This window comes from Gracilinanus agilis, chromosome 3 (genome assembly GCF_016433145.1).
Source record: "Gracilinanus agilis isolate LMUSP501 chromosome 3, AgileGrace, whole genome shotgun sequence".
NCBI classification, from domain to species: domain Eukaryota; kingdom Metazoa; phylum Chordata; class Mammalia; order Didelphimorphia; family Didelphidae; genus Gracilinanus; species Gracilinanus agilis.
Genome location: NC_058132.1, coordinates 401450631 through 401467381, shown reverse-complemented (window position 1 = coordinate 401467381; position 16751 = coordinate 401450631). Strand labels below are relative to the sequence as shown.

Genomic DNA, 16751 nt, shown 5'->3' with positions numbered 1-16751 from the left:
ATTGAGATTGTTAAGTAAGAGATCATTTAGTAAAAGTCAGAGGAAGAAAAAGATGAGTAGTATTGATTAAAAGATAACTTCCTGAAGAATACTGATGTCTGGTAACAATAAAGGAATTTGCAGTCTTAATGAGACCTAGGATTTGACAAAGAATCTTCCAACCCTCCTCAAAACCACATGAATAATACCTCCTTCTGGCAATTTATGCATGTTTAGAGAATATTGCCAGAAAGAATCTAGAAAGCATTGCTGAAGAATTCAGACTCAGGCAGAACTGAAGATTTAGAAGTTTCAGAGAAGAGAAGCATATTGAGGAAGTGGATAGTTGATTAAAAAAGTTTGGGTTCTGAAAATCAAGTTCGGATTCTAAACAGACTGTGGATTAAACATATAGAAATGACAAGCTTTCTGGCCAGGCATGACATCTTCCTAATGAAAGCTCTTAAGACTATTTGGCTATAGTCATGAAAATAAATATGAAAGTGCTTTAAATTGAAAAGGAAGAGATGGGGGGAAGTAGCTACAATGTAGAGATAAAACATCAGTAAGCCCAAAAATTAATGAGACCAAATCCAAAAAGGAAGACTGCAATAAAATATACAACCTGTAGCTATAATTATCATTTATATTGTGCTTTAAAATTTACAAAGCAATCCAGTGATCCAGAACAGTTCTAAAGGACTTATGACAAAGAATGCTATGCACCCCCAGAGAAAGAACTGTTGGAGTCGGAATGCAGATCAAAGCCTGCTATTTTTCACATTAGTTTATTTATGGTTTTATTTGGGGTTTTGGTTATATGAGCATTTTCTTACGACAATGTCCAATTTGGAAATATGTTTTGCTTGAAAGGCATGTAATAGATCTTATTGCTTGCCATCTCTGAGAGTGGGGAGGGAAGGAGACAATTGGATTTTATAATTCCAAAACATGTATTAAAAATTATTATTACATGTAATTTGGAAAATAAAATATATTTTAATAAAGGTGAGAAAAAGAGTCATAATATAATTAACAAAATCCTATTACTGCAAAAAAATTTATGAAGCACTTTACATATATAATCTCTGATCCCCACAACAACTCCATAGATTAGGACTATTATCATCCCTATTCTACACATGAGAAAAGTGAACATAAACAAGCTATTTAAAAAGTAGGATGACATTGCATATTAAAAGATATAGTCCAGTCGTGTGAAGAACTTCACAACTCAGAGTTGGTAAGCTGGAAAGCATTTGAGTGAAGATAGTAGAGGCCAAAAAAGAAGCAACATTCCTGTGTTCCTCTACAGACCAGACAGAAAGAAGAAACAGATGAGCCTGGAATGAACCTGTCTCTGTTAGGGAAAAGTGAGAGGCTCATGGTAGAAAGGTGAAGATCAGATGATAGAAAGCTGGCAAAGCTATTCAACTCTGCTTTCTCTTGTTTTCTCTTCCAAGGAGAAATTTCTTGTAAGTGAAAAAAGACAGAAGCTACTACCAAAGGCAGGTAGAGAGATAAGAAAGTGTCCCTACCTCCCTTGACGAGTTAAATTTATGAGGCCCATATGGACTAGAATACTAAAAGATGTGGCAGGTATAATCACTGAGCTACCATCAGCAATCTTTGAAAAACCATGGAGGAAAAGAGGAGTGGGAGCGGCAGCGAAGTGGCTCAGTGGATAGAGAGCCAGGCCTGGAGAGAGGAGGTTCTGGCTTCAAACCTGGCTCAGACAATTCTTAGCTGTGTGACCCTGGGCAAGTCACTTTCCAAACTTTTTTGGCCTACCACCCCCTTTCCAGAAAAAAATATTACTTTGTGCCCCCTGTCACATATTATCACCACCCCTTACAGTTATTCACTGTCCCCCCTGGATCGTTGCAGCATCAGGGGGCAGTGGCACCCACTTTGGGAATCACTGGCCTAACCCTTACTGCTCTTCTGCCTTGAAACCAGTATTGATTTCAAAACCAAAAGTAAGGTGTTTTGTTTCTTTTAACTCTTAAGTCAAACAACTCAAGAGTATTAGCAGCTAGGTGGCATAGTGGATAGAGCATAGGACCTAAAATCAGGAAGAACTGTTTCCAGATTCAACCTCAGACACTTAATAGCTGTATGACCCTGGGCAGTTCACTTTGCTTCTGTTTGCCTCCATTTCCTGATCTATAAAATGGGGTTAGTAATAACCACATCCCAGAGTTGCTATGAGGCACAAATGAGACAGTTGTAAAATGCTTAGCACTGTGCAGTAGCAGTAGTAGCAACTCATAGTTTGCACCTGTAGATGCCAAAACTGAGGCTCAGAGAGGAGAAATATACATGTACAGGGTGAATCTACAAATAAGGGATTGGAATGTCCTTTCCAGGTCTTCAGTATCTATGGTTCTGTTATTTGATTTCTGTTCAAATATATCTTCCCTACTAAATATTTAAGCTACAGAAAAAGAGTGACTATAAATATAGTATCATCCTCCTTTTACCTAGGAATTTGTTGTGTATGATTGAAGTTAATGTTGAATTTGGAGAAATCCTATAAACTTCCAAGCACAGGAATCTCCTTCCTTTGTCAGGTCTTAGTCATTTGCTAGCTTTCATTATAAATCCATACCTCTTATCTACTTAAGGTGGGCCTTAAAGCATAAGTTCTGCTGTAAAGTGAGTTATGAAAGTTCTTTATGTCATTAAATACACTTCTTATTCTTCTGTGGATGACACAGCGAGTACTGATGCAACTGCTTTCCACCTAAAAGCTACAGTAATTACTAAAACCATTCATGACTTCCAAGACCAAAAATCATCTATAAAGGGAAATGACATTGCTGCCATAAGAATGATCCCAAAAGCTTAGAAACCTAAGAAAATGTTGAAACAGGGATGTCTTCACTGAGACTTAAAACTTCTTTTTCATTGTATTGCTTCTGCAGACACAACTAGACCTCCAAAGAAAGATGAAGAAAATGGCAAGAATTATTACTTTGTATCTCACGACCAAATGATGCAAGACATATCTAACAATGAGTACTTAGAGTATGGCAGCCATGAGGATGCCATGTATGGGACAAAACTGGAGACAATACGGAAGATCCATGAACAGGGACTGATTGCAATACTGGATGTAGAACCTCAGGTAATTAATTCCCAGACATCTGGAAACTCTTGCCTTGTTCTACAAACTAATTTTAAAGATTGGGACTTTGAGGCAAGCTCTAAGGTGAGAAATGTGATTTTAAAAACTTGTAATGCATTTCATAGTACTTCTTTAAAGTGTTGGAGAATACCACTGACCAGAGATGTAAGAAGGAAATCTGGAGTATAAATGGATTAGCATTTTGACTTAGGGCAGTAATCTCATAAACACGTGCTATAAAATAAAAAGCAGTTCTGCTTCCATTATCTTTATTATATTAGGGAAACTTAATAAAGTAGCTGAATAAATCTGTGTTTTCCAAGAATGTCCACAGTGATCTGACCTTTGGCAAGAATCTTGTACTGCATTAATATGCTGGCTACCTATCTCTCTAGATCTCAGTCATATTGAAATGACAAGATCATTAGCTCCATTTTCCTGGAGTAGAGAACACTGGACTTTGAGCTAGGTAACCAAGGATCAATTCCTGACATGTTCCTGGGCAGATCACTTAGCCTTCCTCATCTATGAAATGGAATAATATTTTACATTTCACATTTTCAAATGTAGCACTGATAGGAGAAAAATATGTTGTAAAATTATAGCAGCACTGACTGTTATTAAGATAGGGGTCATTGGGTTATGGGCCTTACCTTTTTGTCCCACCCTTCTCCTTTAACATAAGTCATGCTTATACACCTTTGGAGCTCTATACCCCAAGTGGATAATCAAAAGAGGGAAGGCACTAGAATTAAGGGGGATTGATAAAAGCTTCCATGTGGAAGGTAGCATGTCAGCTGGGATTTGAAGGAAGCAAGGAAAGCCAGGAGAAAGAGATGAAGAGAGAGAACATTTTAGGTATTTGGCACAGCCAGAAAAAAATGAGTTGGAAGTTAGAGTTGATAGATGGAGTGACTTGATTGAAGAATGACAAGGAGACCAGTGTTTTGTAACTCCACATAGTGGCACACAAACTATATCCCAAATGAAGAATAATATTCCTTCTTTGGTATGAATTCATTTCTAGAATGGTGTTTTTACAGGGTTTTCTCTATTCTTACAAAGAAATAGCTATAAATAACAACAAAGTATATTGCTTTCTTTGTTTCTGTTTTAACCAGTCAGGGCATAGATTAACCATCAGGATACCGAAGGCTTATGTTTTATCAAGGATATTCATGGAGGTGAATAATAACCTTCATAAAATAATTTTTATTGGTAGCTTTTCTTCATAAGATTTGTATTTTATTGTACATTAAAATAAGTTCGGACGAATAAGGTGTATCCCCTAGTCAGCACCAAAGCTAACTAGAGTAAGGAAGCCTCACTAAGACTTGTCCTCAAAGTTTATACCATAGGGCATGAGACAGGGTTGTGATGAGGTCCATCTGATACTACTTGTAACAAATCCCAAGGTAAGCCTAGCTTATTATAAATTTCACAGTCTGGCAGAGAGCGTTAATAAGATTCCAGCATAACCAGAAAGCTGACTAACGGGGACTAGTGTTTGTAAATAAGAGATTGTAAACCTGAGCAAAACAAATCTGGCCCCTTGAAATTGACCCAGAAGCTTGTTTTCATAAGATTTCAGTCCATGAAACAAGGCAGAATTATTTTTTAAACTAGTTTTCATTTCATGTACATTTAGCATAGAAATACATGTTGATTTACCACACATCTGATTCAAAATGTAGTTGCTAAATATCCTTCATTCATTCAGCAATTACTATGCACAAGACTGTTTTAGAGAGTGGAGACAGTTCAGAACTGAATATGACGTTCCCTGGCCTCGAGAGGCTTACAGTCTTGTAACAGTGATGAAACCAAATACACAAATAGGTCTGAATTCTAGGCAAGGTGTGCTCACTCCCCTCAAAGAGACATCAAATTCAATGGGAGTTCAGGGGAGAAAAGAAACTAGGAAATGAAGGAAGTCTTCATGAAAGAGATATTTCAGTGGGTGGTGGAGGATACATGGGATTCAAAAGATGAAGAAGTTTCTAAGAGTAGGCACTGTGCTAAGCAGAGGATGTAAAGGAATGCAAAAAAAAAAAACAAACAGTCCCTGGTCTAAAGAAATCTAATAGGGGAGATAACATGACAATAACTATGTATAAACAAGATATTTACAGAATAAATTGGAGATAACCAAGAGGGAGGGCACTAGAATTAAGGAGGATTGAGAAAAGTTTCCTTATAGAAGGTAGCATTTTAGCTAGGATTTTGAAGGAAGCCTTTCCTAACCAGGAGGAGGAAATGTATAGGTTTGAATAAAGAAAGCTTTTCAGGCTTGTAGTGTAGCCAGTGAAAATAAGTTGGGAATTGAGGGATGGTGTGTCTTGATTGAAGAATGGCAAGGAGGTCACTTGAGGCAAGGAATGGTAGCCCATCCTGGAAGTGTAAAGTGTAAGAAGACTGGGGGCGTGGGGAGGGTCCCAAACCAATGACATAGGGCTTTTATGCCAAATAAAGTCTTTAATATTTGATCCTGGGAGTGAAAAGGAGCCACTGGAATGGGAATGAACTGTAGAAAGATCACTTTGGCAGCTCAGTGGAGGATAAACTAGAATGGGGAAGAAATATGTGGCAGGCAGGCAGATCAACCCAGCAGGCTAGTTCAATAGTCTAGGTATGAGGTGATAAGGGCCTGCTCCAGGATGGTGGCAGTTTTAGAGGAGAGAAAAAGACATGCTAAAGATGAAGATAAAAAGTATTAGCAACAGATTAGCTATGGGAAATAAAAGAGAGTAAGGAGTAAAAATGATACCTAAGTTGTGAGCCCAAGTTACTAGTAGAATGGTGGTACCTTCACCATAGTAATAAGAGAGCTAAGAAAAGTGAAGGATTTAGGGGGTTGGCAGGGTGCAGTAAATAATGAATTCAGTTTTGCATATGGCAAGTTTAAGATATTATGAGGACTTTCATGTTAGTCAACCATATAGTAGACAGTTGGAGATGATTGATTGAAGGTCAACCAAGAGATATGGGTTAAGGCTAGATAAGTGGATTTGAGAATAATTAGCATAGAAATGATGCTTGCATCCATAAGAGCTGATGAGATCACCAAGTGAAATAGTATAGAGAGAGAGAGAAGAAAAGAAAGCCCTGAGAGATATCCACAGTTATCAGGTATGACCTGGCTGAAGATCCAGCAAAGGAGTCTGAGAAACAGCAGCCAGACAGATAGGAAGAGAACCCAAAGAGTAATATCATTAAAATCTAGAAAGAAGAGAATTTCAGGGAGAATCAGGTGATAGATATTGTCAAAGGTCATAGAGAAGTTACAAAGGATACGAATTAATGGCTATTAGATTTGACATTTAAATCAGTAATGTGCTAAGTACTGCACACACGCGTGTAGCCCCTGCCCTCAAGATGCTTATAATCTAATGAGAAAAAATAAGCTTCCTCAAGTTTAGCAACAAAGGGGAGGAGAGATATGGGGTAATAATAATACCTGTCTGAGATGAATCAAGTAAGAATTTGTTGAGGATGGAGGAGATAAGCAAGAGTAACAAAGTAATCCCTTAACAGTTTGACTGGGTAGAACACCAAATCTGCAATAATCACTTTTTTTCTATTTTAAATATTGGCATCATTTGAATATGGGCAATAAATAACATTTCAATTTAAGTCATTTTTAAGTAATGTTTTCAATTAATGTCAAGTTTATGTTCTAATTATTATAAGTCATAAGTATGTCTTGGTAGAATGATTTTGTGCATTTTATAGTTATTTGAATGAGATATCTCTTTGTGTTATTTCCTCCTTTTTGTTATGTGGATTCAAATACTGCTTCTAATGTTTATTGTGGGACCATTAGGAATTAAGCTCTCAAGGAGACCTTAACTTCCTCATCTGAAAATGGAAATAATAATGCCTGTATTACCTACCTCACAAGGTCATTAGGAGGCTTAAATGAGATTGTGTGTATAAATATAACATTATATTATATGTATTGTTATATAAAGAACTATCAAAATTTCATTTATTATTTATTATAAAAAAGTCCGTGAGCTTATCTTTTTGCAGGAAAAATCTCTACTTTGTAGATCTCTTTTAGATAGCTATTTTCTATGATTTTTGAGGTAAAATGGATACTTATTCTGTAATTAAATTTGTATCAGAGATTTTGCCGATTCTTTTATTTCTGTGGAAATTCTTGCAAAGGGTACATTAGTTCATCTGCTTGTTGAAGTCTCAAGTTTCTTTCCATACAGGCACTGAAGGTCCTGAGAACTGCAGAGTTTGCTCCTTTTGTAGTTTTTATTGCTGCACCCACGATTACTCCAGGCATCAATGAGGTAAGAATTATTTAGAATTTTAAATATAAAAATGCACTGATTAAAGGATCCGTATTTGTTACACATAAAACACTGAAAGCACACTTAGTTTGTTACACATAAAACACTGAAAGCACACTTAGTTTAAACAGCTGAAACTGTCGGAGCATAAGATCTTCTTTCTTCACTGAGAACTTAGCAGCAAATGTAGGCAAATTTTCTTGAGGCCAGTTTACATTAAACCAAGTTCAACCAAGAGAATTTAAAGAACTCATTATCCTGCATTTGCAGCAGCAGTCTTATTTTGGATCCATTTGCCAGATGAAAACTGGCATCCCTAAAGTAGTAGAATAGAAATGGATGATTATTAAGCTGAAATCACTTCACTCTTAAATCGATCAGTGAGTTGGAAATGGTAATTTAAATATAGGTCAGTGTCCCTCATTTTAAAAATATGCATCTTTAATTACATTTCCCAATTTGAGGGTAAGAAATTGTGTTGATTGTGGGGTTTGTTAATCTGAACCTTGGGTCATCTAGGCAGTCAGTATGAGAGGTGGGATTTGAACTCCAAATGCCCTGAGTCTGAGGCCAGCTTCCACACAGCCGTCTTTCCAGAAGTATTAAAATTTAAAGATTAATTATTTCATCAAAGTCAGGAAGCATTTAAGTAAAATCCAAGAATATTGCATCTGAAATGCAATTTAGCAGTCATCAAGTTCAACCACTTCATTTTATAAACGAGGAAACAAAGACCCAAAAGGAATGACTTGCCTGTGGTATCAGAACTAGTCATTGGGTAGCTTGGGTAGAATCCAAATCTCTTGACACCCACACTTCTGTGTTCTTTGTCCCCTCTGCCACATCAGAGTAATGACATAGCCATAATTCTCTATATAAAGATCCATGTGGTAATAGTTTTTCATAAGATTTCAGATGAGGAAAAACAGTTTCTTTACATTCTTTTTGAGGACATTATAGGAAATGTTCTAGAATAAATTGAGTGAGAGAGGTATGCAAGGTGTGTGTGCAAGGAAGACCACTTTGGCAGCAGTATAAAGGATGGACTGGAATTACAAGACACTAGAAGAAGGAAGGAAGCCACTACTATAATCTAAGTGAGGGATAGTGAAGGCATGAACTAAGGTGTTAACTACATAAATATAGAGAAGGGATTGGATATAAAAAATGTCGTAGAAGAAGAAATAGCAAGATTTGGCAACTGACTGCATATGGGGGTAGGGGGTGGAAGGAGTGTAGGATCAAAAATTATGTCAAGAGTTATGAGCCTGGGAAACCAGAAGAATGAGTTGTGCCTTCAATAGAAATAGAGTTGTTTAGAAGGAAATATAATGAGTTCTGTTTTGAACAAGTTGAGATGTCTCCAGAACATCCAGTTTGAATGTCCAGTAAGTAATTGATGGGGAGCTCAGTGGGAGTAGGTCTGGAGACATTGGCAAAAAGCTGGAAATCAAATGAACTCATTTATACAGAGAGAGAAGAGCAGAGAACTTTTGACAGAGCCTTTGGGAACACTCACAGTTAGGGAGTGTGATAGAATTGAGGAGTAATCAGAGAAAGTATCTAGGGGGAGAGAGTGATTCAACAGCATCAAATACAGCCAATTGGTTGAGAAGAATAAATACTAAACAAGTCTGACAATTAAGAGATAATTGGGGAGAGTGGTGCAGAGCCAAGATGGCAGATTAGAGGCATCAACTCAGCTGAACTCTCAACATTCCTCTTCAAACAATTTTCAAATAGTATCTCAAATTTTGGAACAGCAGAGCCAGCAAAAGGTCAAGAAGAGACATCTTTCCTGCCAAAGAAAACTTGAGAGATCAGCAAGAAAGGTCTTTGACACCAGAGTCAAGACCTGACCATAGCATATGTACACAGTGGCAACAGCAGCTTTAGGAGTTCTCAGCCTCGTTGGCAAGAGAGTCGAACAACTGGTGAGAAAGAGATTACAAGAGGCCCTGAGCTGGCAGTAGATGCAACTGGTGCTAATTGGCAATTCTGTTGCCCATGCATACATAGTCTGTGTCAGTTTTAAGACCAAGAGGAACTCTAGTGCTGCAGGGAAACAAGGGACATTTCTAGGTGAAGACCAGGATATAGACCAGGAAAGCAGTGATCACAAAGTCCCAACCCCTACCTCAGATCACACCAACTGGGAAGTAAAAAGAACCATGAAATCATTGTTCACAGTAATGGCATAATAGCAGTGTTATGATGACAGTCAACAGTGAAAGACTTGGTTACTTTGATCAACACAGTGATCCAAGACAATTCCAAAAGATTCATTATGAAAAAATTGCTATCCACCTTCAGAGAGAGAACTGAGGAACTCTGAGTACAAATTGAGGTGTAATTTTCTTGTTTTCTTTTTCTTGAGCTTTTTTGTTTGTTTTTTGCAATATGATTAATATGGAAATATGTCTTATGTGATTTACATGTGTAATTGATATCAGGTTGCTTGCTTTCTCAGAAGGTGGGAGAGAGAGAAAAGGAGGGAGAAAATTGTCATTCAAAATTTAAAAAAAAAAAAAGAACAGTAAAAAATTATAAATTTTTAAGAAGAGAATGAGGCTCATCAAAAAAATAAAGCATTTTTTAAGGGGAAAAAAGATCATTGGTGCTTTGGAGAGAGCAGTTTCAGTTTAGTGATGAGTTCAGAAGCTAAATTGCAAAAAATATTATTTGTGCTCTAGGAGAGGAAGGAATTGGAAAGGAGAGGAAGATGATGTACAGCTATATGTTGAAATCCCCTTAGAAAGGTTGGAGAGAGAATAACCTGGAGACTACTATGATCTGGATTAAATGGAAGATTTCAAGTGAACTTAAAGGAAAGAAAAATCACTTAGTGATAGTAAAGAAAGTCTACAAAGTGGCAGTAAAGAGCAAGGAGTATTGTGAATAGTCCTAAAATCCTGCTAGATGATTTATTTGAGTTCAGGATTAAGAGTGACAAGAGCTTCAGGGTTCTGCTCTGAGCCCAGACTAGTATTTCTTAAGATCTCAAGGCTTTATCACTTTACAGATGTTCCAAAAAGGTCGGGACAACTAGGTGCCCCAGGACCACTGTAGCCACATAAACCTGTAGTGGGTCTATACTCACCCCAGACCTTGGAGCCTCCAGAGGCTCTAGACAGTAGGAGGAGCAAGCCACAACTCCAGCTGGACAGTAGCATGAAAGCAGCTCACTTAGTTGTAGGAAGGTGGTAGAACATTTAAAGTATCATGTGAAAATTTATCATTTTGTCAAACTGTATCTACTGAAAAACGTTCCAAACCTAGCAGAGAAGAACATGCTGTACAGTGTCAGAACATTCATTATACAAAGATACTCATTTAACCTCAGGAGTGTTAACTATGAGAACTCCTTGGGAAAAAATTGTTGTCTTTTCTGTTTAGTTAAGATCTCATTTTAATTAATCATGCCACAAAAATAAGATATTGGAGAATTTTACTTTCTGTTCTTTCAAGGAAAATCTGTTAATTAAATTTGCCTAAGTGCTTTTTATTTCTGTTCACTTTGATTTTTTATATCATTTCATTTGCATAGAGTATATTTCTTTCTAAAATATAATCTGCTTTCCTGCTTTATTTCAGTTTGCAAACATTTCAAAAGCATCTGTTAAATGGTTTTATCCTTTGGTTTTATTTTTCTTGAATTATCATCTTTGCTTTTTTTTTTTGCCTATTTTTCCTGCCCTTTTACTAATTTTCCATAGCTGCCAAAATGGTGCAGAAAACTGCCTGTAAGTACCAGCTAGGAGCTGATGAAATACAGCCCTGTTTCTTTTAATAGATTTAGAATGTAGACATTCTGTTCCCAGAATGCTGCTTTTGCTGTTAGAATAAAGGCATTTTGTTTTCACTGTCTTAAACCCCGCTCCTATATTGAGTTAAAAACATTTAAAGGCAATTTTTTTAGAAGAAAGGAAGAAACAAGCCTAATTTCACCATTCAAGCTCATAGACATTTAAGTTCAGCATGAAACATTTCATCAATTTTTGTATCAAAATTGGAATTCAGTTAATACTTCAAACAAAATCTTCCTGACACTTGACAGCCCTTGTGGGCAAAAAAGTCATCTGATGGTTTTGAGAAACAGAGACTGTCTTTAACCAAAAATTACCTAGAAATCCTCTATCAGAAGAGTGTGATTTCTCAGTTTCCCATAGACCTGTATTTCAAGGAAACAGAGTTGTTATAACTCTTATGGTGAGCATTTTTTCATTTCTAATCAGTTTAGTTTGCTAATACCAAACCAAGGCTATACTTTGTAAAGGCTGTTCCCTAGGTAATCTAATATCTTCTGAACAAAGGCAGATTTGCCCTTCTACAGTGAAGTCACAGTGAAAATACTATGCTTTTTTAAGGATAAGCAAGTGTATACAGGCACACCTATAATAAAAAGGTAATTGTGAACCATGGCCTTATCTATAGAATAATTAATACTGACATTCAAAGCATACTTCTAAAACTGCTTTGAAAGAAATAGATGGTCCTGAGAATAGATACAAAATTTTTCTCTTTGGAATACTTCATGAAATGCTTTGAGCCCCTTCTCTGTTGTGGTAATTGAATGGAGTTAACTAACTTTGTCCTTGTTAATGAATTCATGCTGATCATTCTTTGAAAGACATACACAGAACCCAGATTTTACCTGTAGTATTTTGACCATGTATTTGAAAGAGCACCTATCATAGAAGGCCTTTGCGCTTCTGTCATTTGATCCTTCAAGGGTATACAACCTTTCATTTATTTGGGATATTTACTTCCCATATCCAGTTTACCATGCCCCTGAAGGATTGGTTTGGGGGGGGGGGATGTGGGTGGGTGGGTGTGTGGGTATGTGGGTGAACTCACATATACATGAATGCATACATATAAACACTCATACGTATAGAAAAAACATATGACAAGCCAGTTTTAACAAATTTTAATTTGATGCACAGAAATTTTATTCCAACAAACTTAGCTGCTCTTTTTCTCTTACTGTAATGGGATTCAACTTCCTGTTTTCCCTTGAGATGTCCCTGTCTTGAAACAACAAAATAAAATGGACTGTGCTGTAAGTAATACATGTCCTCTTTAAATTTTCATTTGCTCTTGGCTCACCGTAAGCTATCAGTGTTTGCCAGAGATCTGAATGTGGCATAGGTTTGGGGAAATGTCACAAATAGAGACATCATGCCCAATGCCATCAACAGCTTATCTCTGCAGTCTACCTTGAATGACTGGCAGGTTTGCAAACAGCCTCATTTTTAGTGGTTCATCAGGCCAGCAGATGCTGAGTCATACTTTTGAAATGGCCCATTCTACACTGAGTGCTTCCCACTTTGTAATATCCAAAAAAAATCTGCCATTGACATCTCATTGGGTTGGATACCTTTACATGTAACTGAATTCCTGGAACTTGTTGGTCATTAAATGGAAAAAGAAATAAACAGTTTGCTATTGAGAGAGTTTTGCCTAGTGCATTTACAGCTCTCGTTTTGGGGGCCAAGAGGCAATTTAAGTGTTCGAATACATACCTGGGCCAAGAAAAAGGGAATGGGAGATCTCTGCTCAAACAGATTAGGAAATGCCCGAGTTACCAGGAAAAATGGGAGCACATTTAAGGTATGAGAAGACTAGGAAGAGAGAAATAATTAAAAATGGGCTGGGTAACTGCTACTGGCTGTGTCACCCATATATTCTGCCCCTGAGGTAGGTCAGCCAACTGAGCCCTTGAGTTTTGTTATTCAAGAATGTGTTGTCATTCTCATTACAGTGGTTCTCTACTCCAGCCTTCCTAGAAACTAGAAGAGTGCCCTGTTGCATGTCCAGCAGCTCCCTGTAACACAGAGCAGCTTACTAAAGCTGCAGTGTATAGCAAAATTACTTCTTTTGGTTATAACTGTGTTTATTCATGGCTTCACCCAGTGGGACTGGGCCAGGAGGCCTTAGCAGAACAAATAGAAATCAGGAGAACTGAGGAAGCCAACTAATTTTTCTCTTTTCTTTGCTTCCCAATGCACCTCCCCTCCCCATCCCATCTCTAATCTCCACCTCCCCAAATCACTCTTTAGGATGAATCTCTTCAGCGCCTGCAGAAGGAATCTGATATCTTACAGAGAACATATGCACACTACTTTGATCTAACAATTATCAACAATGAAATTGATGAAACAATCAGACATCTGGAGGAAGCCATTGAGCTCGTTTGTACGGCACCACAGTGGGTTCCGGTCTCCTGGGTCTATTAAGCCTCCCACCAGATAACTGAGGAATTCTATCACATAACTGGGAACCACCTCATACATGAAAAAAACCTCTTCATTATTGGCCTTGCGTCAACAGGTCTTGGCCCCTAGAGACTACCTAGATGTAGTGTGACCTAAAATTAACAATATTGTCATGTCCAAATAGATAGGAGGAGGAAAAAAGAATTAAACACTAACTTAAAGAGACAGTATCTTTTTTAATCAGTTCTCCTAAACTTTAATAAAAATGTATCTTTAAATGTATGTATTATTCAATCCTTTGGAATGTTATATTTTTGGAAATCATAGCTTTTTATTTCAAAGGCCCCTTAAAACTGCACAAAATAGATGCTGCTTTCTATAATCTATTTTAATAATAATAAAAAAATACTTCTGTTACCTTGACATGGGGGTGGAACACTACATTCTTTTTAGAGTCTGATTTTATGGATTGGAATATCTTGCTTTCCTTTATTTATTTGAAATAATCTAGTGATTACAAAACATTTTTAAAGGCCTTTTTTTCTCTTTTTTTTAGAATAGTATTTTTGTTAGGTACTTTTATGTAACATCCAGATAATGTGATACTGTCTCTTTGAAGAATTCTGTCAACCTTTTAGAGATTTGAAATTGGGTCTTGACTCTTAATGCATGTGGACAGTCGCAAGCTTTCATGCTGTCGGTGTATCTGTGTTGAAAAAAACTGTAATCTACAGCAAAAGTACATTCCGTTCATGGGAAAATTACCCAAGGGAATAAAAATAAAATGTTATGACTAAGTTGTAAACCTATGCACATCCCTTGCATTTTGGGCAACTTTATAAAAAAACTGATTTTTATTAATAATAATCATGTAGTGAAATGTGTTTGTAATTTTGTCTCAATTTAATTTGTTGTAAGGTGGGAGGGGGAATTGCTGGTTTCATCATTTCGGATCTGTGTTGTCTGAGAGTATTAACGTTTTAATTCAGCAAAGAATTGCAGATTTTTAATATGTATGTAATTGTTTTAAATTTACCCATTTTAAAAGAAAATAATGTGCAATGAAGAAACCAGTTTAGGCATTTGCTATAAACTGAATATTCCAAAAAAGATTCATCTTTGACAGCCCTGTAAATTCCTTAAGAATGGTAACTGACACTACAGTTTGACCAATTTTTTTTTTAAATACACTTCCTTTTATGTGTTCAACAATTAAATGCCTTTGGGTCCTTCATTTCATTACAGATTGGTTCAGTTTTGAAAATCAACACTTTTAGATTTTATGATGCATTGGATGACAATTGAACCATTAGAAGGCCCTAGAGTGAATACAAATCTGCAGTGCACTCCAGGGGTCCACCAACAACAACCACAAGAGCACAACTTGAATAGTTTCTGACCCCTGGAGAGCAGTCAGCCATATATTTACTTGAGGACCATCTGTGAAGGCTCCTTCCTCTTGCTTTATCCCTTGGCACAGGTGAATTTTTTATTTCGTGTTAGTTGAGAGGCATCAACCATCTCATTACTCTTCCATGATATCATATTCTGCCGGTGCAAGTGGTCAGGGGCTTGGTGTTCTTCATGCCCATTACCCCATATATCAGTTGAGTTTTGTTTTATTTTTTTGATTAGTGTTTGTGAATATCAAGTTTTCATAGTATTATGTGGTTTGTGAAAAAAAAATACATCATTGTTGTCCTTTTATAATTAAGTACAATAAATTTTGTAGGTTAGAATGGCCTGTGCTCGATTGTATTGAGAAAAGCCTAGGTTACTCCGTGCCTTGGCAGGACCAACAAGATGTGTTCCTGTCAAAAACCTTTCATTTAAAGGACCAAATGTATTAATTGTGCACAATTTAGAAATTGGCAGCTCCTTCTCGTGGCTCCTGTTGTTAACAGTGCCAATGGCCATGACAAAATAAATTTAAAGACTTACTAAAGCAAATTGTTAAGTAAGACTGACCTTAACAGCAGGCTCTTTAAAAAGTCAGACATACTGGAAGTTGTTTCTCATCTACTCTAAACATAAATACATGCAAATTTTATTCCTGACTTTATATGTGAATCAAAAAAAAAGATGTATTTTGGTACATTCTAGTATCATTTTAAGCTTGAGAAAATTTAACCCTAGTGAGTTATACACTTGATGGTACTGACCACATTTAGGGCTCATTTCAGTTTTCATGAGCCTACTCTACCTCATTTCCCATCAAAGCACAAAGAACAAACAACTCATGAAATGGGAAACTAAACAAGAACAAAAAAAAGAAAACTTCCCTGCTTTTTCAGTAGAGAAATTGATCCCCTTTGCTGGTCAGATTTCCAGATGTCATCGTAAATTGTTGTATGCATAAAGACTTATTAAGTGAAGCAACTGTTTTAGAAGTAGAACTGCTATTTTTAACTATCAGAAAGATTTGATTCTTGTTCTGATAAACAGGAATAGTCATTGCTTGAATTCATATAGCCCCTTTCTTCTGAAGAATTCAAATGCTTCACCTCTCATCTCATCAAGCTCACCCTGAGTGTTGTACATGGGTGAGCATGTGCTTCTCTACTTAGCAAGTTGGAAAACTGAGGTACTGAGTAATATTGAAAAAGGGAGCTAGGACTAGAACTTAGATCTACTGATTCTTTATTGACCACTCCTTCCACAAGACCGCACTGATACGATCTGATGAATAACAACTGTATGTTTCCATTACTATGCTTTTCTTTCTCAAAAACCATCTCTTCACTATTTAGTAAATTAAAATTCTTGGATTCCAGAATTGTCCTGTGGTTGTTGTTGTTGTTGTTGTTGTTGTTGTTGTTGTGTTGGGACTGATCATCATTCACTCTACACACTTGGCCACTAGACAGAAAAAATGTTTGTACAACTTCAGTTTCCATTCCATTGAGGAAACCATTCTTTCACTTTAAAGACTAGGAATGAGTAACTGACAACTCAGTAGAAATGCTAATGTCACTATGTTCAGAAAAGTTTCTTGTGGCAAGGAAGGCAGCATCTTTGTTATATCAAATTCTGTGCCTAGAAAAAGAAATTGGCTTTCCTATTCATGAACTATTCCAGTTCTCAAAAAGGAAAACTTTACTCTGTTAAATAGTTCTGAAG

At 36.7% G+C, this 16751-nt stretch overlaps 1 protein-coding gene across 4 annotated transcripts in view; it reads left to right on the top strand.

Moving 5' to 3' along the window:
• The window catches only part of CASK (calcium/calmodulin dependent serine protein kinase), a 442102-nt gene extending 425695 nt beyond the window's left edge, over window positions 1-16407 (top strand). For all 4 annotated transcript variants that reach the window (XM_044670183.1, XM_044670184.1, XM_044670182.1 and 1 more), the window contains 3 exons: window positions 2907-3109; window positions 7330-7413; window positions 13476-16407. In XM_044670183.1, coding sequence (XP_044526118.1) covers window positions 2907-3109; window positions 7330-7413; window positions 13476-13652 — 464 coding nt within the window. In that variant the 3' untranslated portion in view covers window positions 13653-16407. The remainder of the gene's footprint in view (window positions 1-2906; window positions 3110-7329; window positions 7414-13475) is intronic.
• Window positions 16408-16751: the final 344 nt, after the last annotated feature.